The sequence below is a fragment of the Melanotaenia boesemani genome, chromosome 18 (assembly GCF_017639745.1).
Source record: "Melanotaenia boesemani isolate fMelBoe1 chromosome 18, fMelBoe1.pri, whole genome shotgun sequence".
NCBI classification, from domain to species: Eukaryota; Metazoa; Chordata; class Actinopteri; order Atheriniformes; family Melanotaeniidae; genus Melanotaenia; species Melanotaenia boesemani.
The window spans coordinates 22,196,782-22,217,665 of NC_055699.1; the positions used below are offsets into that span (position 1 = coordinate 22,196,782).

At 39.3% G+C, this 20,884-nt stretch overlaps 2 protein-coding genes and 1 long non-coding RNA gene across 3 annotated transcripts in view; 1 reads left to right on the forward strand and 2 right to left on the reverse strand.

Moving 5' to 3' along the window:
* The window catches only part of LOC121628728 (protein NLRC5-like), a 54,352-nt gene extending 43,995 nt beyond the window's left edge, over positions 1-10,357 (forward strand). The window contains 10 exon segments of the mRNA XM_041968020.1: positions 792-965; positions 1,424-1,600; positions 2,055-2,095; positions 3,465-3,535; positions 5,355-5,416; positions 5,765-5,979; positions 8,303-8,556; positions 8,897-9,013; positions 9,101-9,242; positions 9,488-10,357. Of these exon segments, the coding sequence (XP_041823954.1) occupies positions 792-965; positions 1,424-1,600; positions 2,055-2,095; positions 3,465-3,535; positions 5,355-5,416; positions 5,765-5,979; positions 8,303-8,556; positions 8,897-9,013; positions 9,101-9,242; positions 9,488-9,828 (1,594 nt within the window). The 3' untranslated portion in view covers positions 9,829-10,357.
* The window catches only part of LOC121628724 (NACHT, LRR and PYD domains-containing protein 12-like), a 2,607,341-nt gene that overhangs the window by 711,310 nt on the left and 1,875,147 nt on the right, over positions 1-20,884 (reverse strand). The window lies entirely within an intron of this gene.
* On the reverse strand, positions 159-13,296 carry LOC121628784. The gene is made up of 3 exons (XR_006008260.1): positions 13,215-13,296; positions 9,903-9,905; positions 159-169 (listed from the first exon to the last, which is right to left on the reverse strand). It is a non-coding gene; the product is annotated as an uncharacterized LOC121628784 (long non-coding RNA).

Genomic DNA, 20,884 nt, shown 5'->3' on the forward strand with positions numbered 1-20,884 from the left:
AACTAAAACCAAAGGGCCTAAATATACTGAGGGATTAATGAAGAACAGGTGAATGATCAAATCAAACCAGGTGCATTAATAAACAGAACAGAAATCAAAACAAAATACATGCAGGAAAAAAACTCCTAAATAAAAACAGAAAACAAAACAGGACTGTGACAAAGAAAACCTACAGAACAGTAAAACAACAAACTACTGAACCAAGAACCCATAGACCATAACAGATAAACAGATTTTAGCAGACTAAAATTTAGTTTATAATAGTATATTTATAATAGTTTAGTCCAATAATATTTCACCTTCTTTTAAAATTTATTCCTAAAATTGATTCAACAATTATAAAGGACTTTACATCAGTCTTGAAACTTAAAATGCATTTTACTGAATTCAATATTTAGTGTTTTTTATATCTAATATAAATGGTAAATGGTCTGTACTTATATAGCACTTTTACCCAAAGCGCTTGACATATACATCACATTCACACACTGACAGGGGGAGCTGCCATGCAAGGTGTTCAACCACGACCCATCAGGAGCAGGTAGGGGTTCAGTGTCTTGCTCAGGGACACCTCGAAATAAGCTTGATGGGCCGGGATCGAACAGGCAACCCTCAGGCTACAGGACGACTGCTCTACCCACTGAGTCCTGCCGCCCCCTAAATATGTAGGGAGGGAAATTGTAAAGTGAAGTGTGGTTATTAAAATGAATGAGAGTTCTTTTTTACTGTCTCTGTTTGATGGTTTTAACCTGCGTGCTGTTCAGCTCACAACTTTTCTCTTGTAAATATAGATTGAGGGGCTGCCGGTTGTCAGAGGTCAGCTGTGATTCTCTGGTCTTAGCTCTGAAGTCTAACCCCTCCCATCTGACAGAACTGGACCTGAGTAAAAACAAACTGCAGGATTCAGGAGGGAAGAAGCTATGCGGTTTTCTTGAGAGCCCACATTGTAGACTGCAGACTCTGAGGTCAGACATCAGGTTTTAGAGATTAGTGTGATGTCACAGTTCAGTTTACACTAAATTGTTGACATAAGACTCAGACTACAGGATACTGATCCATACTGAGGATCTTCATGATAATATCTGTAGCCCTCTTTGTGCTTTTCTCCAACATTTGTGACAAATATTCCATCCTATGAATTAAAAAGCTTTATACAAAAATCTTGCACCAAATTTTAAGTTGTATTTTAAGGTTGATTCAAATGTATCATCATGTCCTGAAAAAGTCAAGTCTTACAAGTCTTAACTTAAGTTGCAGGTTGTTTGAAAGTTTCTTTTTATCTGTTCTGTTTGACTATACTGATATGTAAACTGTGCTGTTCTATTTCTTTTTAAGTTTCAATTTCCTACATTGTCAATTTAAATCTCAACAGATTAAGCAGAAGCTTTGCCATCTAAACTCAAATGTTTCATTCTACATTCAGATTGATTGAATGCAGTTTGTCAGAGATTACCCATAATACTCTGGCCTCAGCTGTGAAGTCCAACCCCTTCCATCTGAGAGAGCTGGAACTGAGTGCTGATAGGGATTTGAAAGACTCAGGAGTGAAACAGCTCTCTGATCTGCTACAGAGTCCAAACTATAGACTCGAAATTGTGAGGTCAGTAGAAATTTGAAATCCATCCATGCTCCTTAAAAGAAAGATTAAAATCTGTCTGTCTGCCCGTCCATCTGTCCATTGCTTTTGTTATTCTAATAAACATGATACGTTGCAGAGTATTTTTACTATAAAAGAGAGAGGAGACAAAGTAGATTGAAAACACTGGTAGGTTTGCTATCACCAGTTTATCAGTCTGGACCTGGAAGTCGCTCAGGATCTTCAGTCTATCATTATCCACCAACTCTAGAAGTATTTCTGCAAATAAAACAGGATACCGAAGTCATCTTTTTGAAGTAGGTTATTGACTAGGTCACTAAAGAGAAATAGTATTCAGGTTGGATTGACTATCAAAGCTAACAGTTACATGTAATGTTCCCAGTTAACATTAGCTCAGCTAAAATCAGGTTTTTTTTTCTTTCTCTCAGTTTGTTATTGTTGCTGTTTGTCCCCACAGGCTTGACCACTGGCCAATAAACGCATTCACAGCAAAAACCTGTAAGTACTGACACTGTCTCTTTGTTAATCATTAATACATCTTGATCTAAAAAGTACTCTGTACCCATTTCATCACAGAAATATCTCTAAATTAAACTCTGACTGGTAATATTTGCTCTAATATTTTAAATTTCTATTAACATTTTGCCTCTGCGATCGTCAAAACAGACCGCAAGCCCAAACTAAAATCAGATTCAATAACTTTTAAACTCCTCAAATTCAGTTCAGATGGAAAGGACATTGTAACGTGGATTGGTGGGTTAATGTGAGTCCATCTGGTGGTAAACAATTGTAGAAATTCAGGTGTGGAAAGTATAATAGAACCAAAGACAGAGGGTGAGACTAAATGAGAGAAAAGAATAAAAAACAGTCATTCACATACTGTATGATCATGAAGATCAGTTTAATTAAAAACAATTGATTTTTTAACAATGGTTGACAAACATCTTTCTCTTTGTATGATCAGCTCCTATGCTGAATAAAACATACTCAGTAACAGATAATAAGAAAGTCCTGTCTGGTAAAAATGAAATTAATACTTTTTTAACTAAAACACATATTTAGCTAAATATTGGATTTAGCACAAACAGTAAGGAAAATTGTGTTTAGTGGATTATTTCTTTGTTGTTACAATGCTTTGTGGCAATTATGCCGTTGGAAAGCTTTTTCTCCCTTTTAAATGGTGCCATTGGATTGGATTATTAAAGTCTGAAGAAACAAGACATACTGACAATCTAACAGTTAACAGTGGCCTCAGTAGTGTGTAGAAGAACCATACACAACCTGGCACCTCCTCTTCAGGCTGGTCACCAGTTCGGTCACACACTGCTATGATCATCCTCTCCACATCAAATATGGGAGGTGGTCTGATGACTCTGTGGGGGTGGATAAAGTTCGATCTCAGACTGTGGAGATATGGGATTGCTACTGGCTGCAGAATCTTATCTCCATATTTCTGCTTTAAGATTATCTACAATGAAAACACCAATACCCCAAGGCCCTTAAAACTGATGACAAAGAAATAAATGATCACTCAGCAGTTTTCTACCCCACTATAAAGATGATATTTATTAAACTGCACCTACAAACAGCATGTGTCTTCACCTTGGAAATTAAAACAAAGGATGAAAACTGTTAAAGAACAGAGGTTTCATAAGAAGGCACAACAAATGAAATGTGATAGTTTAAGACAGCAGATACTCTCACATCTGGTCACATTTATAAGCATCCAACAGACAATGAGGAAGGTCTGTGAGGAAGAGGACAGCAGGGAGTTGGAGTTGCTACTGGGAGATTAATCATTGACCCAATCTGATGAAAAGAGAAGCAATAAACTCTGAAACATCTTGTGTTGTCCCTCTCCTGTCAGGCATCTCCGACTTCAAACTGGAGCCAGATAAGGAGCCTGATCTGTGTGAGGACAACACAGAAGTAATACAGGTGAGAAAAAAATTAAACAACAGCTCAAATATCAGGAGGTCAACTGGAAAACATGAGGAGAAAATTCTTCTTTTTTTTATTTAACCTTATCCAGCAGCATGGCCAACAGAATGATGGTCTGGCTGCCATGTTGTACCAAATAAATTAGTTTTCACCAAGGTGGAGTTTTACAGATATGAACAAAATTAAGCTTTGTAGATATAAGGCTCATCTTGATAAATAAATATTATCTTTATTTATTGATTGATTTTTTATTATTGCTGAATTACATATTATTGTGAAATCTGACAGAGGACACAAAAGAAGGGGAGAGTGAACATAACAGAAAGGGAGAGAGAAAAAAAGAAGACAAAGACTCTAAATTCAGCAAAGACATGTTTTGTAGCTGGCTGCTTCTTCATCTCTGGGACTGAAAGGCAGCTGTAGCCCAGAAATTAAAGCCTTCAACTGTTAGTTGGAAGTTTGGTGGTTAGATCGACAGCTTCCCCACACCACATGTTAAAGTGACCTTCGTTAAGATGCTGATGTCGATTCAGAAAAAGCACTGTACAATTCATAGCAGAAGGAGGCTTTAAGCTCTGAATCAAAGTGTAGAATCTGGTTTCTCTACAGCGGGACTGATGATTTATTATGTAAGATAAAAGAAACCTATATTTATCCAACAAGTAGTACCTAATCCAAGATAAACCAAATAATTATTTTTTCTACAAGCCGAGGTTTATGTGAATGAAAACATAGTTGATTCTTGTCGTTGTGCAGCAATATATTATACAGTAGAAGTTTTTGTCCAGAATTTAACAGTGAAAATTGTTTATCTAAAGAAAATCTATACAAAGACTGGAAATGACACAAATCAGTCAACCAGCAGGATTTTTTCTTAACACACCTGCATTCTATTTTGAGAAACTAAAAGTATTTTTATTCAAGTTTAAATTTACTTTTAAGACATTTGGATATTCATAAATTTACTGTTTATATTTCTATTAATGTTTATTTTCCAGCCATATAAAATAAAATACAAAGCTTTCATTTGCTAGGGAGCATAAAGACTGGAATCTGGGGCAACAGAAACAGGTCTTGGTCTGATGAGTCCAGATTGTCCGTGTTTCAGAGGGACTGAGGCATCAGGAGAAGAGCGGGGGATGAAGTGTTGCACCAGTCATGCATCAGCCTACCAGCATGTGGGGGCAGCATTACGATCAGCTGTTGTTTTAATCAGCCAGGTTCAGGTTTCACAACATTATGCTAAAAAAAAGAAGAAAAAAGCAAAATAGGTCAGCAGGCTTCTTAAATATAATGATAGATCAGGTTTTTATACATTATCCAAGAAAACAATCCCAGGATACATTGTGATGAAATATTGAAAGTGTGGTTAAATGTTTATTTTAATGTACAGAATCCAGATTTTAAAGACTGCTGAGATTTTAAGGATGTGCTGAAGTCAACTTTGCTTATTGACCTGACTCTCCCATCATCAACACAAGCCCTTGGCAAAAAAATTAATCCAGCCTTGAGTGGAAATAAATGTAAACTGAACAAACATCTTGCTTCTCATGTGTGATGGGAAAGATTGTAATAATTAAAGGTGGTCCAAAAGAAAAAGTTGTTTTTTTTTTCCTTTTGTTTGGTCCAGATAGTGCATGTGTCCATGCTTTTTGTCTTAATCTCCATCCCTTCTGTCATGCTGTGGATAGAGCTGCTGAGATGCGAGTATTATTATATTCCTTTAGGTCTGCACAGTAAAAATTGTGCTTTTTTTTTTAAATCAAGGATGCACTGTTTATATACGTCATAAAACTACCTTGTTTCTGAATTGCAGCCTCCATCAAACTTCACTCCTGAAGTCCAAACTGAAGAAGTTTCTGCTAAAGTCTCATACAGGTGAACCTTTAAATCCACACTTTTAACTGCTTTTATTATTTGTTCTTAGTGATGTTTTTCTGAATGACACATTTCTGTTCCATCTGAAAGAGCAGACCTACTAACTGCAGCAGTGATTTCAGCAGAAAACAAAATTCAGTCTCTGACCTTCAGTGTTAAGATGTTTGCTTCACACTGTGGTCTTGGTGAGATTTTACATCTGGTATTTTGGTTTTCTACAGTTTCCCTGTCTGTCAGCATTTATATGGTCTGATCTAGGAATACTACTTTTATCTTTTTAACAGTGATGATGAAAATTATGGGATGGAACAGGTTTTGCTCTGATCATTCAGTCTCTCTGTGTTACAGATTCAAGTGTCAGAGTTCAGGTGTGTTCCAGTGTACTCTGACTGGGCTGGTGTTTGTAATGGCACGGGAGGCGGAGCTTCTGTACAGAACTGTCCAATGGGATGAGAATCTCCTTCAACCAGCTAAAAAGACTCCTGCAGGGCCGCTGTTTAGCATCAAGTGTTCTGAGGATGCAGTCTGTCAGCTGCACCTCCCTCACTGTGAAACAAAGGAAGGTGAGCTCTGCGCTGCTGTGACTGAGCCATTAAACTGAAAAGGCTGTGACAGTGTGGGATGTTATATGTACGAAACCATGTCACTGAAATAATCATAGATTCAAATTAAGATCATTTTATTAATTAAAAACACACAGTTCAGGTCAGTCCAATCCAGTTCAGTAAAGTTCATTTTAGTTTATCAGAATAAAAAAAATGCCCGAGTGTAAAATGTCTGGCTAAAGGAAAACAGCTGATTAAATCAGATCTTCAGTTCAATTCAGTCCCCTGTCTTAATGCATGTGTTGCAAGTGACGCTGGATAGGAAGAAATCTATTTCATTAGGAAAAACCTTTAGCAGAACCAGACTTCAGAAAGGCTGCCATGTTCATCAATGTATACACATAAAGAGAGGGAATGAGAAGAGATGCTCAGTGAGTCATTAGAGGTCCTCAGGCAGTCTAGCACCATGATTAAAAAGTTCAAAGCCTAATTTTAAAGGTAGAGGATGTTTACTTCCTGGATCCAAATTGGGAACTATTCCATATAGAGGGGTCTGATCCCGAAGGTTTGACTTTTAAAACTTCTAGTAAGCTCAAGTAAACCTTCAGTCTGAGAATGAAGTGTTCTGTTGGGAAAATATGATTCTATGAGATCTTTAAGATCCTTTGCAGCTTGTTTCTAAGAGAAGAATTTTAAATTCTATTCAAAGAGCCCGTTAAGACAAGCTAAAAGAAGAGAAATATGATCACTGCTGCTAATTCTCATTTTGGATCAGCTGGAACCTTTTCAGATAACTGAATAATAATAAATATTAATGATCCAGCATAGAAATAAGACTGAGTGAGGAGGCTGAGTTAGAAGCAAATCCAACGGGGAGGCCTTGTTTTCTTATTTTGGCCCACATGGGTCAAACACCCTTCCTGGAAACCTGAGAGCAGCAGTGTTCACATTTAAAACCAAACTCAAGACTGACCTTTTTGGTCTTGCTTAGCTGAACTTTAAACGCACAGTGTGTTACAGAATCAAAGTCGAAGGACAGAAAAATGTAATGTTTCATTTAAAACTGTGTGTCTATTGATCTAATCTCTTTATTAACACAACTGTTATGGTTTTATTCTCTAAGAATGAACCATTTATATCTGCTTGAAGGGGGTTCATTTACATGGACGCTGTCATATTTGTGCCACCATTTTAGTACGGTGTCTCTGAATGGACAAACGCCTCTGTGTTTAAAGTGAGAACCCTCTGAGCTTTAAAACTACAGTACCAGCATTGTCTGATAGGTTTCTAGAGCATCGTTTAAGACAAGCAACACCTTAGGGTGCATTCCCACTAGAATAGTCCAGGGGAATCTGTATAACTGGGAGGGGAATTTGGAAAAATTTAGCGTTTTTATTTGGTTTGTTTGCTTTTGTGCACTGCTTTACTCAAGCAAGCCAAACTGCCTCGACCAGGTCATGTAGTAGTGAGCAGCAGAACATGCAACAAGTTATCTGACATGATGCGGTACGTTATGTCTAGTGTCACTTTTCTGTTTTTGGTCCATTTTTGTTTTCCCACTGTCAGCGCACCTGACCAGAGTTCACTTGCAAGAGGACAGAGACCCCAGGTTTTCAAGCAAACTAGAGTTTGCTTCTTTGATCCGCACCAGGGTCCAGATGTGTGTTCATATTGCTCCAAACAGACTAGACTGTCCGTGGAAGTCAGCCACGATTTGTTTGAAGTGGACCAAACATGCACGCAGTAGTAATAGTTACCTGTAGTGCAGTCATTGCTGCACCTGAGGCACTGGATCCACTCGCAGATGAAATCATGTTTGTCTGGAAGAATATTGGCCACTGACGGCCACCGTCCATTCACAACTGTGTGTTTGAAGCCATTGCTATGTTTGTCTTTACCACAGTGTCAGTAATTCTTATACTATACCTTTAAATTATTAATTGTTATTACCCATCCACTCTTCCTTCTCTTTTTTCTATACCTTCTTAATCCTACTCAGTATCATGGGTGGTGGAGCCTAGCTCAGCCTCTGTCAGGTTAGAGGCAGGACACACCCCTGAAGGTTGCCAGTCCAGGCACAAATAACCACTCATGGCTTGAAAAATGCATGAAGTGCACATTCTCTCCGCAGATTTTGCTGTATGAACAGCAGTAAGTGTGAAGGAAACCAGCACACATCATTCATGTGTCTGTCCTCAAGTTTTCCTCCAAAAGGTTTCCAATCATGTTGTTTGAATGATAGTAAATTAATCTGAGCCACATTTTTTCAGGAGGTGAGAGGTGATCGTTGCACAGATTGAGCTCTTAGCAGAAAATGTTTAAAAGCTTTCTTCTTTCACAGCTCTGTGTTTTGAAGGCCTGCTCTCTGTTGCCCACATCACTGATGATGATGGGATGAACATCTTGAAACCCCTGGAGATCACTGATACCCATGTGGTGGTGAAGGTCCCCCACCTCTCTAACTTTGGTCTTCTCTGGGACACTGTGAAAAGGTTCCTGAAAATAAACCTGCCAGTTAATGGCCAAATCCTGCTGTTCCACCGATCTCCAATACTCGATGTGCTTCTTCTGCCGGAAAACATCCCTCTGCCAGAGGTAAAACCGACAGATGTGCTGCAGGGTACTCTCCCCACCAGGAGACACAGACAGTTAAACTAAACAGTTAAATAGAAATTATTAGCGGTACTGGTGTACAAATCATCTTTTTACTGGTAACCATTGATACCTTTAACTTTATTTTTCCTGGTTTTCCTGGTGAGATTTAGTTTGGTGTTCTCTGTGCCATCAATTATTACTTCATCACCTTCATTCATGTACCAGTGACCTAATAGTTGTTTTATTTTCTTAATTTAGTTTAAATTCTTTCTAAAATACTTAGAATGACTCTGATGTGTTTAGAGTTGACTCTGTTGTAAAAATCATCTTCTTGCTGAAGGTTGCTGCCCAACAACGAGGTGCTGAGAACATCAGGACCTCCTCTGAGTGCTCTCTCATTGTGAATAAAAGTTACAGCGTCCGCTGTGTCCCTGAAGGCCTCACCATACAGCCTGAGGTGAGTCAGGTGTCACGTGTAAATGATGTCCACAGCCAGAAAGATTTTCCATCAGGTCCAACACTAACATGCTTTGCTGCTTTTCAGCACCAGCTGTTTCGTTTAAAGTTTGGACCAAATTTCCATCCAACATTTGAAATCTTCCCAACGGAAAACCTAAAGAAAGTAACTGTGATGGTCCGAGACCAGGAGAAGACTGATGTCTGGAAACGTGATGTTCATCTGACAGGTGAGAACTTTACCTTCCTGCAGCAGCATGAGTTAATGTGTGAACTCCTCCCTCTCCTCTGTAACTGGAACATGTCTTTAACACAAAATCTAACACAAACACAAAAACGTGTTTGTAAAAGATTTTAAAAGAAAAATATGAGAAAAAATAGAGAATATATTTCATATGAAACAACTGGAGGGATAAAGGTATGTGGAATTTAATTTTAAATATTCTTGTTACTTAAGATCTGGTTTTCTTTTTAGCTCCAGGAGCAAGAAGAGAAGTTTTAGAGAGGAATGTTCCAGCACCAGACAGCGTCTCGGATGATGATGGAGTCCAGCCACAGGACAGGCTCTTCTTAGATCGGACACAGTTTGTTCAAAGGGTGACTGAACCTGTTCTAGACAGGCTGCTGGATAAACTCTACCAGCGTAAAGTTCTAAATTATCATGAGATGGAAACAGTAAAAGAAAAGATCAGAGCAGAAAAAGCTCGAGATGTGATCGACATGGTGCGAAGAAAAGGAACTGAAGCCAGCGCAATTCTCATCGATGCTCTTTGCGAGGAGGATTTCTACCTTTCCAGAGAGCTGAAGTTATCGTGAAGCTACAACAAGAAGCTACAGAGCTGTGATGGTGGACCTGGAGGACAGATGACTGATTTAAAGTCTTACGCTACTTACTGTGGTCTGGTAACACACTTTAAGGAAGGAAGGAAGGAAGGAAGGAAGGAAGGAAGGAAGGAAGGAAGGAAGGAAGGAAGGAAGGAAGGAAGGAAGGAAGGAAGGAAGGAAGAAAGAAAGAAAGAATTTGTTTATTAAATTTTGTTTTATTTGTTTTATGGGGTTTTGCAGATGATCTTCAGCTAACACCAACATGTGAGCTGAATTTAGTCACAAGATTAAAGCTGTAAATGGGTGTGAAATGACAAGGAGATGAGAGACTGAACTGCAAAGCTGGTTTCTCTCATGAGCACGAGGATTTCAGCAGGACAGTTTGCTCTGTTCTTTTCCTACTTTTGCCCATCGTAGCTGGAAGCTTCTTGCTGGAGATTAACCATCCTTGCTGGAGAGCGAACGAAGTGATGCAGAAACCAGTCTGGAAATCTTTGTGCATTAAAAAATGGCAGATGAGGCTCCATGTTCTGTTTTTATGAGTCCTGTATGTATCCACAGCAGCAGGAAATAACTGGAAAGCAGAACACAAGTCAGCAGGAAGGACACACTCAGTTGCCACTGTTAGATAGTAACGCGTTACTAGTATAACTTGTAACGTGTTACTGTCACCATGTTACTTTTGTCAGTAACTAATACTCTGATGCATTACTCTTTATATAAAGTAACTTAGTTACTGTTACCCTATGGTGCATTACTCCATTACTACCGAAATTAATACATTCTGTACAGCAGCTGTGAACTTCTTCCTGTTTCCAGCACCACGTGGTCAGTGTTGCAAGGTCCGCTGGTTTGGCTTGTTTTTTTTGTGAAGTCGCTTGTAAAAATCATCACTTGCGGGTTGAAGCTTCCTTTGTAAAGCCCTCCCGATTCTCTCACAACTACCCACAAAGCAATAACTCCTGGATGCGGAACAGCAACATGAACACAACAGTCCTTTTTTCAGGAAAGTGAAAACCTCGGTTACCATGGGTGTCCAAATCGTCACAGCCCTACCCACACACACGTGTGAGACAATGCCAGTGCATAACTAAGGAAATATATATATATATATATATATATATATATATATATATACATATATAAAGAGAAAGAAACAGTACATTAAAGGGCTCATCATATTTAATTTTTGAGCTGCTGTCATATTAATTTTCATTTCTATTCTTTTTTTTCATATAATTTGCTGGCTTGACTAAAACAAATAAGTGCTGAAAAATTACTTTGAGTTTGTTTTATATTTTGTAAAACACTTTCATTAAATTATAAGGATATTAATAAAAGAATTTGTAAGAATGTTCTTTAACAAAAGTAACTAAAAAGTTACTTTTAACAATAACGCATTACTTTTTGGTGCAAGTAATCAAAGTAACTACTTTTTGAATTAAGTAGCTAGTAACTAAGTAGTTACTTTATTAGTAACTAGCACAAAACTGTGAGTTGCACAGAAACATGCTAATGCAGTCAATGCTGCAAAAGATTAGCCGGCACCGTCATACATTGTCTCACCTGCTGATATTTAAGCAGGGGCCTGGTTAGAAAATCACAGCAGAGAGTCAAGAGTGACATTTGGGCCCTTACATGCCACCGCTCCAGAAGTTTTCTGGAACATTGTCAAACTCCGGTGCATGTATGGTAGCAGCTTTAGGGTTAGTTAGGCAATACCTGAAAAACAAAAACATATCCAGAAAGTATGCTTTCAGTTACTTGTAAGGCTTGAAAAGGACATTGAAAAGAAGCAAAACAAAAACTATTCACATCTGGTCTTCACTGAATGTTAAAGTTCAGTAAATTCAATTCAATTCAGCTTTATTTGTTTAGTACCAACGGCACGCAAATATAAATTCACCTTTAGCTGTCATCGGGTGAGAGGGGGGTACACTCTGGACAAGTCCCCAGTTCATTGTAGAGCAACGTTACTAATTTGGAGGCCAACTACAGTGGACTGTGATTCACACACTGTCTCTCGGTCAGTGCAACTGGAACAAGAAGATAGATGATTTAATGGCACGGGTCACACACATGGGCCTATGACTAAATTGCACCTGAGTTAAAACAAAGCCACCAGGTCAGGCAATATTTTAGTTTTAATCTAACAACCAGAGCAGGGTCCCAGAATATTAGACATTTCTTCTCCAAGAATGGTGGGAGTCAAACTATAGAGGGCTGAAATGATTTCTTGGTCATTCATTCATTCATTGTCTGTAACCACTAAACTTAGATGGGTTGTGGAGGATGGAACCGTAACAGACCGCACGCGGACGCCACACGAGTATAAATTCACTTTTAGCTGTCATCGGGTGAGAGGGGGGTACACTCTGGACAAGTCCCCAGTTCATTGTAGAGCAACGTTACTAATTTGGAGGTCAACTACAGTGGACTGTGATTCACACACTGTCTCTCGGTCAGTGCAACTGGAACAAGAAGATAGATGATTTAATGGTGCGGGTCTGGTGAGGACTGAAAACTGGAGGAATAGATGCTGAATTCAAATGTCTACTGTTAAATTGAACTAACCTGCTACAACAGCACGGAGTTGATGCTCCAGCAGCATAAGCTTTCACTCAGTTACGTGGCTGCATTGAATGACTGACGCATTCAAGTTCTCAGGGCAGCCAACTTTCACGCATTGGCTCACTTGAGACTCAAGCATTTGAGTGGTTCACATGCTCTCACGCCACACCTCGGATTTCTCATGCTGAAACATACATCAAGAGCAATTCTGGAGATTCGGGAGGTTTCCCAGTGGGCCGCATTACTCTTGGGCCGGTGTCCCGGTGAACCAAATAAGTGGCTAAGTAAGAACAGCCTACGAATTGATCTAAGTAATTATCTGAGAAGAATAAATAGTAGTCATGTTTGGATCAACACTGAAATATCTATTCCTCCTATACCACAGGTGTCAAACTCCGGTCCTCGAGGGCCGATATCCTGCAGGTTTTCATTGTTTCCCTGATCTAACACACCTGACTGAAATTAATGGGTTATTGTGAAGAAGTTGACAAGAAGCTGTTGGATCCATTTGATTTTATTCAGGTGTGTTAGATCAGGGAAACACTGAAAACTTGCAGGATACTGGCCCTTGAGGACCGGAGTTTGACACCCCTGTCCTATACCAACATTTATATAACTAAACTTTCAGGATAATTAGAAACTGTGGACTGTTAAATATAAGGACTACAGTGGACTACAGTGTGCAAATGAAGAAGTGACGAAAACTGAAGAAACTAAAACCAAACAAAAGAGCAGCAGATTCATAACTAATGTGACCGTCGTCACAACAAAAAAAACACTAACCTAGCCCAACACTAAAACTAAACACAAAACACCCACTATGACAGAACAAAATAAGGTGTAGCAAAGCTTAAACGAAACTGAGTGTAGAACGGTGAATCCAAACTAGAACAGAACCATAACCGAGTCCCCACACCGGACTCCACAAAATGGTCTGCAGCCAAACAGATCACCCACACAAATCACAGCGAACACCCAGTTAGCCCTACTACCAAACTTCTGTCATAATCAAGCGGGGTCATTTTGACAAAAACGCCTGTAATATGACCTCTCCAAATTAGAATTACTGCTGTTATTGAACCCTCTGGATTGTAAGTACAGGCTTGGGCTCTTTGTAAAGTTAACACTCTCTAGTTTCACCCACAGCAATCAGAATCACTGTAAGTATTACTGATAAAAACTTATGCACTTTAGAACACACAGAAAATAATATTTTTTTTGTCCTCGCCTAACCTGTACGGACAGAATGAGACCAATCTTGATGGGAAATATTGATGTTTGACCTATAGAGAACCCTCAAAGGTAATGAAAGTCAACATTTAAACTTTCTGCTTTTCTGTAAAAAAGGCTTTAGTGTTGGCGCTGTGGTTGTTGCGTGTCAAAATGGTTTATATCATCAGAAAGATGAGACTTTGAGCTTTCATTTGATGTGTATATTGTGGGCATTCATGACGGAAGGGCTTGCACACATGGCTGCAAAGTTGTTGATTAGTAGTCATGTACCGAAAATGTGTTGTGATTAAAGTGACATGGTGTCAGAAGTGGCTGACTGAACGCTTCACAGACATAGCTAAATTTGGACCACTGGAGCAGTTCAACTTTTCTCAGCCATCTTGATCAAAGCTCGATCAGGGGCCCAGTGTGGTGCAAGTGAACTCCCTGCTATACGGCAATAAGTAAAGACTCTGAGCCAGTATACGAATCCTTCGGATACGATGGTGAGGACCAAAGTTTGTTTGATTATGAGGCTATCATTGCAAAGTTTGATGAGCACTTTGTGCCCAAGTGCAACGTGATTCATGACTGAGTGTGCTTCCACAAACGAGCGCAGTGGCCGGGGGAAACGGTCGAGGTCTTCTTGAGGAGCATGTACGAGCTAGCCCAACACTGTGAGTTTGGCATAGCTAAGGATGAACACATAAGAGACAGGATTGTCATTGGCATATTGGACATCTCAAAAACTTCAACTGGAGCCCGACCTCACACTAGAGAAATCCATTAAGATCGCAAGACAGAGCAATCAAGCAACAAAACGTCACCATGAGGGATGCCCACTCAGTGGAGGCAGTGAGACATAACATGAAAAATACAAATGCCAGGAGGAGCAGGGACACGGTGCGTGTCCCCTGCGTCTACCAGGCCTAATAACAGTGAGTCACGGCCAAGTGCATGTTCCAAGTAAGCATGAGAAAAATGATGCCTGTCTTGCTCGAAACAAGAGATGTCACAAGTGCAATAAATTGGGACACTTTGAGGCAGTATGCAAAACCAAAATGCTGAAGGAGTTGGCAGCATCTGGTCCCGCTGACAGTGCTGATTCATTCTTCCTCTGGGCTGTGTTGGACTCTGCTGTTACAGCAATAGACCAGCCCGGATCAGACGGGGAGTGGCGTGTGACTTTGCCAATAAATGGCAGCCCAGTTAAGTTTAAGATTGATACTGGGGCTGACATCACTGTTATGTCCCAGAACACGTTCAACAGACTCCCACAGCAGCCCCGTCATGTTAAGACTAGACCGAAGGCGTCCAGTCCTGGCGGTGAAGTGAAGTGCATCGGAGAATTTTTTGGTACCATCAGGTGGAGAAAATGTGGAGCTAGTTGGATACATAAATGTCAATAAAGGCAATAGATGCTTTATGGCGCAGTTTCTAATGTCTTCACCTAGCGGCCATCTTGCCACAGGCTTGCTCTCTCGAGGGATCTGTGGTATGTGAGGGAAGGTAAGTGATCTGCACAAACATAAATAGTCTTATTTTGCTGAAATCTTGATGGATTTACAAACGCTTTGGTTTCTTACAAAAGTTATTATTTTTTTTATAATTCTGGATACTTGAACATGTTGAAATAGCAGCTTTCGTCTTGAAAAATGACTTAAACGTGCAGCATAGTAGTGTTCTCCATCAGAAGGCACAGTAAGGCTCATCAGAGCAGCAGAGCGGCTCATTCGCCAGAAATTTTTTGTGCTGAATAAATAACAATATTTTGTTGATTGTCTTATTTAGATATCTGAAGAATTTCATCGGATCACGAACAAAGATCTCTTGGGGACTTTCAATGCATCCCTTGACAAATTTGTGTCTGGCCTGCTGAAACTGTACCGGTCTAAAAAGGGAGCCCTTGGTGAGAAGATGGAGGACCTCCTGGATAAACTTGATGAACAGTTGAGTGAAGTGCTCATTTGCCTGACATTTTTAGAAAAGTATGAATATACATATAAATGTATATTTATGTACATTTATATATTTAACATATATAAATATGTTGGTTTCAACAAAAACACATTAGTGGACATGTGTCAGTAAAAATGAATGTCAGCCGTCATTGCTTTATGTTCTTATTTGGCAGTATTTAACAGAATTTTAATTTGTAAAAGTTAAGTAAAATTGTTAAGATGGTTGCAGTGGGTCTGACCTGTGCTTTATCTTCATTACTATAAGAGTTATGATTTTGCATTGTGTATAAGTACAGTACGTTACCATACTAACTGAAATCTTGCTTTCCACTGAACACTCTTCAGACTTCCAACATTGTGTCCCACCAAAAGACAGCAGCACTGAGAGGCCTGCCCATTTTCCTCCGAGAAGATGCAAATAAGGTTTTCCTGAAGTGCTTGGTAAGTACAAAAAAAATAATGCAAGTAAAACTAATTCCTAATTCCAGTGAGATGTTTTAAAGGATGCATACAAAATGGAAATATACACCTCTTCAGTGCAGTCCAGATAATTTTATAGTGAAGATTGAAGTTGTCTATAACTCGCTCCTATTTTTTTCTGCTGAGAAGCAGCTGGGCATTATTGGTGGGTGAAAGCTACTGTGTCATTAATTAAAGAAAAAGATGCTTTTTCTTTTCCAAACCTCAATGAGTCAAATGACCAGCATGGTACGGAAGTTTAAGTTCAAATCAGAGGAAATGTATTTTGTCTTTAGCTTTTCTTAGCTCTCAGTAATACGTCTGTGTTTTTTCTTCAGGACACTGACACCTTGGAACCAGTGTTAAACAGTGCATCTGTTGCCATCCTCACCATCCTACAAGATGACGATGCCGGTACATCTGTGCGAGACCAGGCAGTTGTGTTGGAAGGAGACACCGTGCTACATAACATCCCAGACCTCTCTTCTGCCTTGGCATACCTCTTTGGCCTTCTGTATGCCCTCAACGTTGACTATCCAAAGCAGATGAGGTACACCTTTGAAGCAATTCAGGCCATCTTTTTTGAGCTCAGTGGCTCTCGATGCTCACAGCACATAAGGTCTCTGAAAACAAAGCTTTTGCTGTGACTGTTAATGGGGAAGCCAGACATGACTTTAACTTGTGTTCTTTAGGCTGTTCAAGTACACTGTAGTTGAATTTTGATCACAAACAGTAGTTAAACCCCTTTGCATCTGATATAATCATTCACCAGTTACCAAGAGTTGCATTTCTAGTGTTTGAACTGTTCAAATGTATTATTGTTCAAGTAAAACTAATGTATGTGTAGTAGTACAAGTTCCTCAGGTTGGCCCCTCCTCCCTACTCTATGATTGAATGATTGATTTCACCTGGCTTGATAGTTGATTATAAAAAGGGTAGAGCCAGGACTGCAAACCCTTTTCACAACTGCAGCATCTACAGGGTTACTTTGGCTTCAGCAAGGTGTGTATTTTAAGTTTCTTTCTCATGGGTTTCTTTGTTTTGCTTTTAAGTAAATGTGTGTCCTTGGTTTTTAGCTCATTCCCTGGGAAGGTGACTAAGAGGGGACTGGAACCCAAAGCTGAATTGGTAATGGAAGGTTTCTTCCCACTGTATTACTTAGTCAACCTGATGTCTAATTTTAACTTTTTGTATTGTCTTGCAGGGCAGCCTGCTATTGTTTTTGTTTTGTTTGTTTTTATAGATATATTTCATTGTATTTTGTTTGATCCTGTTCGGGCTTCCCTCCTCCCTCCATAGTTTAGAAGCGACTGGTGCTGCCTCTGGAGTTTGTTTAGTAACTAATTTTTTTATGAATTGTGAGCCACTGTTGGGGGTCTGGCCCTTTGTTTATTTGTGGTTATTGGTTGTTTTATCACTTGGGGTTTGCGTGTGTGTGTGTGCTTGCGTGTAGGGGAGCATTTGATGATTTTCCTTTTGGTTTTTAAGTTAAGGTAGGCCCGCTCCCCACCAATAGGTTTGTTTTTGTTAGACTTTTCCTAATCTGATATATTCTTCTTCCAGAGTATCCAGAGGCGGTACCAGGGCTAGTGAATGCAGTTCAGTATTGAAATGGATCTGTTGGAATAAAACACTTGTATTTGATGCTACCCCTCTGCTCAAGTTTGTTTGCACCATCTCGTGTCACATATGTATACAAAAAAGATGACAAACTTCACCTCTGTTTCAACTGGCATAAGGATAGGTGATGGAAAATTTTATTTTTAGATGAACTGTTCCTTAACTCTCCTGTTGTCCTTCGGTCGAGGAATGAAGAAGGAGGTACAGGGAGGAAGAAGGAAGGAAGGAAGGAAAGAAGTGAGGGTGAAAGGGAAGAGGCAAGGAGGGAAGAAAGAGTGGGCGAAAAAAAGAGGAAGAAGGGGGAGAAGGACAGAGGGCGGAAGGAACGGTCAAAACAGAAGGAAGTACAGGGAGGGAGAAGGAAGGAAGGGAGGAAGGGAAGAGAAGAGGAAAGGAGGAGTGGAAAGAAGGAAGGAGGAGAAGGACGGAGGGAGGGAGGAAGGAAGGAACAGTCAAAACAGAATGGGGCATTTTGACCTGGTTGGACAATATGAAGGTTAAGTGGCTAAATCATCATTAGAGATGTCAATTTTAGTCAGTGAAATCTATGTTAACAATATATGGTGAGATTTTGTCATGCAGTATTTTAAAAGATTTAATCAATGTGAAGTGTTGTCCATTTCACATGAAATGCATGACTGGTGTTTTACCTGTTAGTTCCCTGTTCATTGATGGTAAAATTTCTAAGAACTTTTAACTGCTCTCATCAAAGTGCCCAAACATCATGCCCATGTAAAACTTTAGTCTCTGGGTACACAGCCAATCATTTGTGGCACTATTCTGTTTAATGTGCAAGTGGTAAAGTTCAGCTTTTACAAGACAGTCAGGGTGTGTGCATGAGTGACTATATGTTGCTGGACACTTTTTTCACATACTTTTTTTTCTTTTTTGGTTCTGGACTTCAATTTTAATGTCTCTGCTGCGGTGCCCAAAGCACACAAAAAAAAACTGGCAATATCCTGAAATCCTGATCCTGAAATATACTTGAGGCACTGTTCAAGAAAATAAGATTTCAGATAACTTTCAGTTGTGCTTTGTTTTATTCTATATCTATTCATTGAGCATTTTTCAAATATACATTTTCCTTTATTTATATAGGTGAATTTTTAACTTACTAGATTAATAATTTTATGATTATTCAACAAGATCTTTGTTTGGTGAAGGCAGAAATACATGGCATTGAAACAAGAATTTCTTTGTTAGCCTTCCAGGATTATCCCAATTAGGTGAACAAGAAGATTCAAGTTGGCAGAACTCTTGTCAGAACTTGTAAATCTTAAGTCAACAACAGTAGGCAAAAGTTGAGAAAACTCAAAAATCTCTTGCATCATGTTGCCTTGATATTTTACGTTTTCTCAACTTTTTCTTTTTACAGTGTTGGCTCTGAAGACTAGAACTTTGGACTAGCTCCCCAAGGTTCTTTCCAACAGAAAAAGTCATTGAAAATTCAGCAGGTTTTGAATGTATCTCGTGCTGTATACAAAAAGTTTATATCTTGGTTGCATAACAACGGTTTTGGGTTACTTTGAGCAAAATATCAAAAACGAGTCCATGGATTTATTCTACTTACAGATTTGTTTCCTTCCTCCTTTCTCTCTCGAATCTACTTCTTAACTCCCGTTTTACTCTTCTGAAAAATGCCTAAGACACATGCCTAAGATTCATTTACATACAAAGACAATAGGTTTAATTAAATGGTCTATGTAAGTTTTAAACTCATTTTCCCATGTCCCAATCAACAAGAAAATGCATTATAATACACTTTAAAAAGACAGATGAATAACTAAAGAGAATTAATTATTCATGAAATATAAACACACATTTATACCATTTTCACCTATACAAGATATACTTTGAAAATCCGGGACCTGGAAAGAAAGTTCATATTTGCAATAATACATTCTCAGTTTAGTCATGAATGTTTCTGGAAAAAAAGTTTCTGTAAAGTCTTAAAAAGTTTCCTTGGATCCAAAAGTAACAAACCTAATATATAATGGAAAAATAAGCTCTGCTGCTCTAGAATCAGCAGTGGCCGCTTCACCTGAGTCCGACCCAGCAGCAGACCTTCATCTCCAGCAGTCCAGTGATGCGTTTGAGGGCGAGTGGGTGAAATAGACATTGGTTGGCTGTTTTGGTTTATTAGTGCTGTACCATTGGTAATTACTGAGACAATAATCAACCCATTAGCTATTTCGAATAATCAATAGCACAATATAGGCTATATTTATTTATTACACAACTTAAGTCGCTGTCCTTGTTGTTGACACAGCCAGGCCCATGTCCCCAAAGCAAGCCTCTGATAGTGAAGGGAGTTTTTTAAGTTTATTTTCTCCCCGTATCACAATACGGGAGATTTACAGGAAAATAACACGGGAAAGATGGGTAAAAAAACAGGAGTTTCCAGGCCAAAACGGGGTACTTGACAGGTATGGAGAAGCAGCTCAGCAATTACTGCTGAGTGGAATGCAGATCTGTCTCTTGGAGGAGAATCTGACAGTCTGTGATCTCCAACTTTATTTTTGTCTACTGGAGAAGAAAAAGAACAACAACAAAAAAAAAGAAAGGCTGAAAAGTTATTAGTTTAGTTTGTGTATTCTCCTGATGAGAGGACCGACCAGTAACCCTCATGGTCAAGATATGCAGGAGGAGTTATTCATATGCGCTACGGACAGCCAGTTGACATGAAAAAACTTGTTTGTCCTGTTGCTGCTGAGTAAAACTGACCAAAAAAATACAACTTGTAATGTTAGCAAGTGTTAACAGGCAGGCTCGGTTGGATAGCGGTTGCATCATACACAAAAATAAACTTATTGATAAAGACACAGGATCTCCACTTGATGGTGTCTTGATAGAAGGCACAGCATCTGGCTTTAATTTTGACTTGCTAGCTAAACCCATTTCCTCTGCTGCCAGTTGGTAAAGCAGTCTTCCTTGAAGTGTTGACTGGAAACCAGCATGTGGTTTGTTATATTGAGAAATCTAATCCATTGCTCTCTCACAGCAAAGTTTTTCGGTAAATAATGAAAGCTAACGTGATTAGCTTGTATCTTAACCCGCTAACCCGCTACTGCACATAACATGTGGAGCCGCCATCTCCTTGTCCTCAGTCAGAACGGGTGGAGAGGGTGGGGCAGAAGCTTGTGGCCCCGCCCTGCGGGGTTATGACGTGTCTGAGCTCGCCTTTTTCTGCCCGCTATTGGTTCACAATGATTTAAATGCAGAAA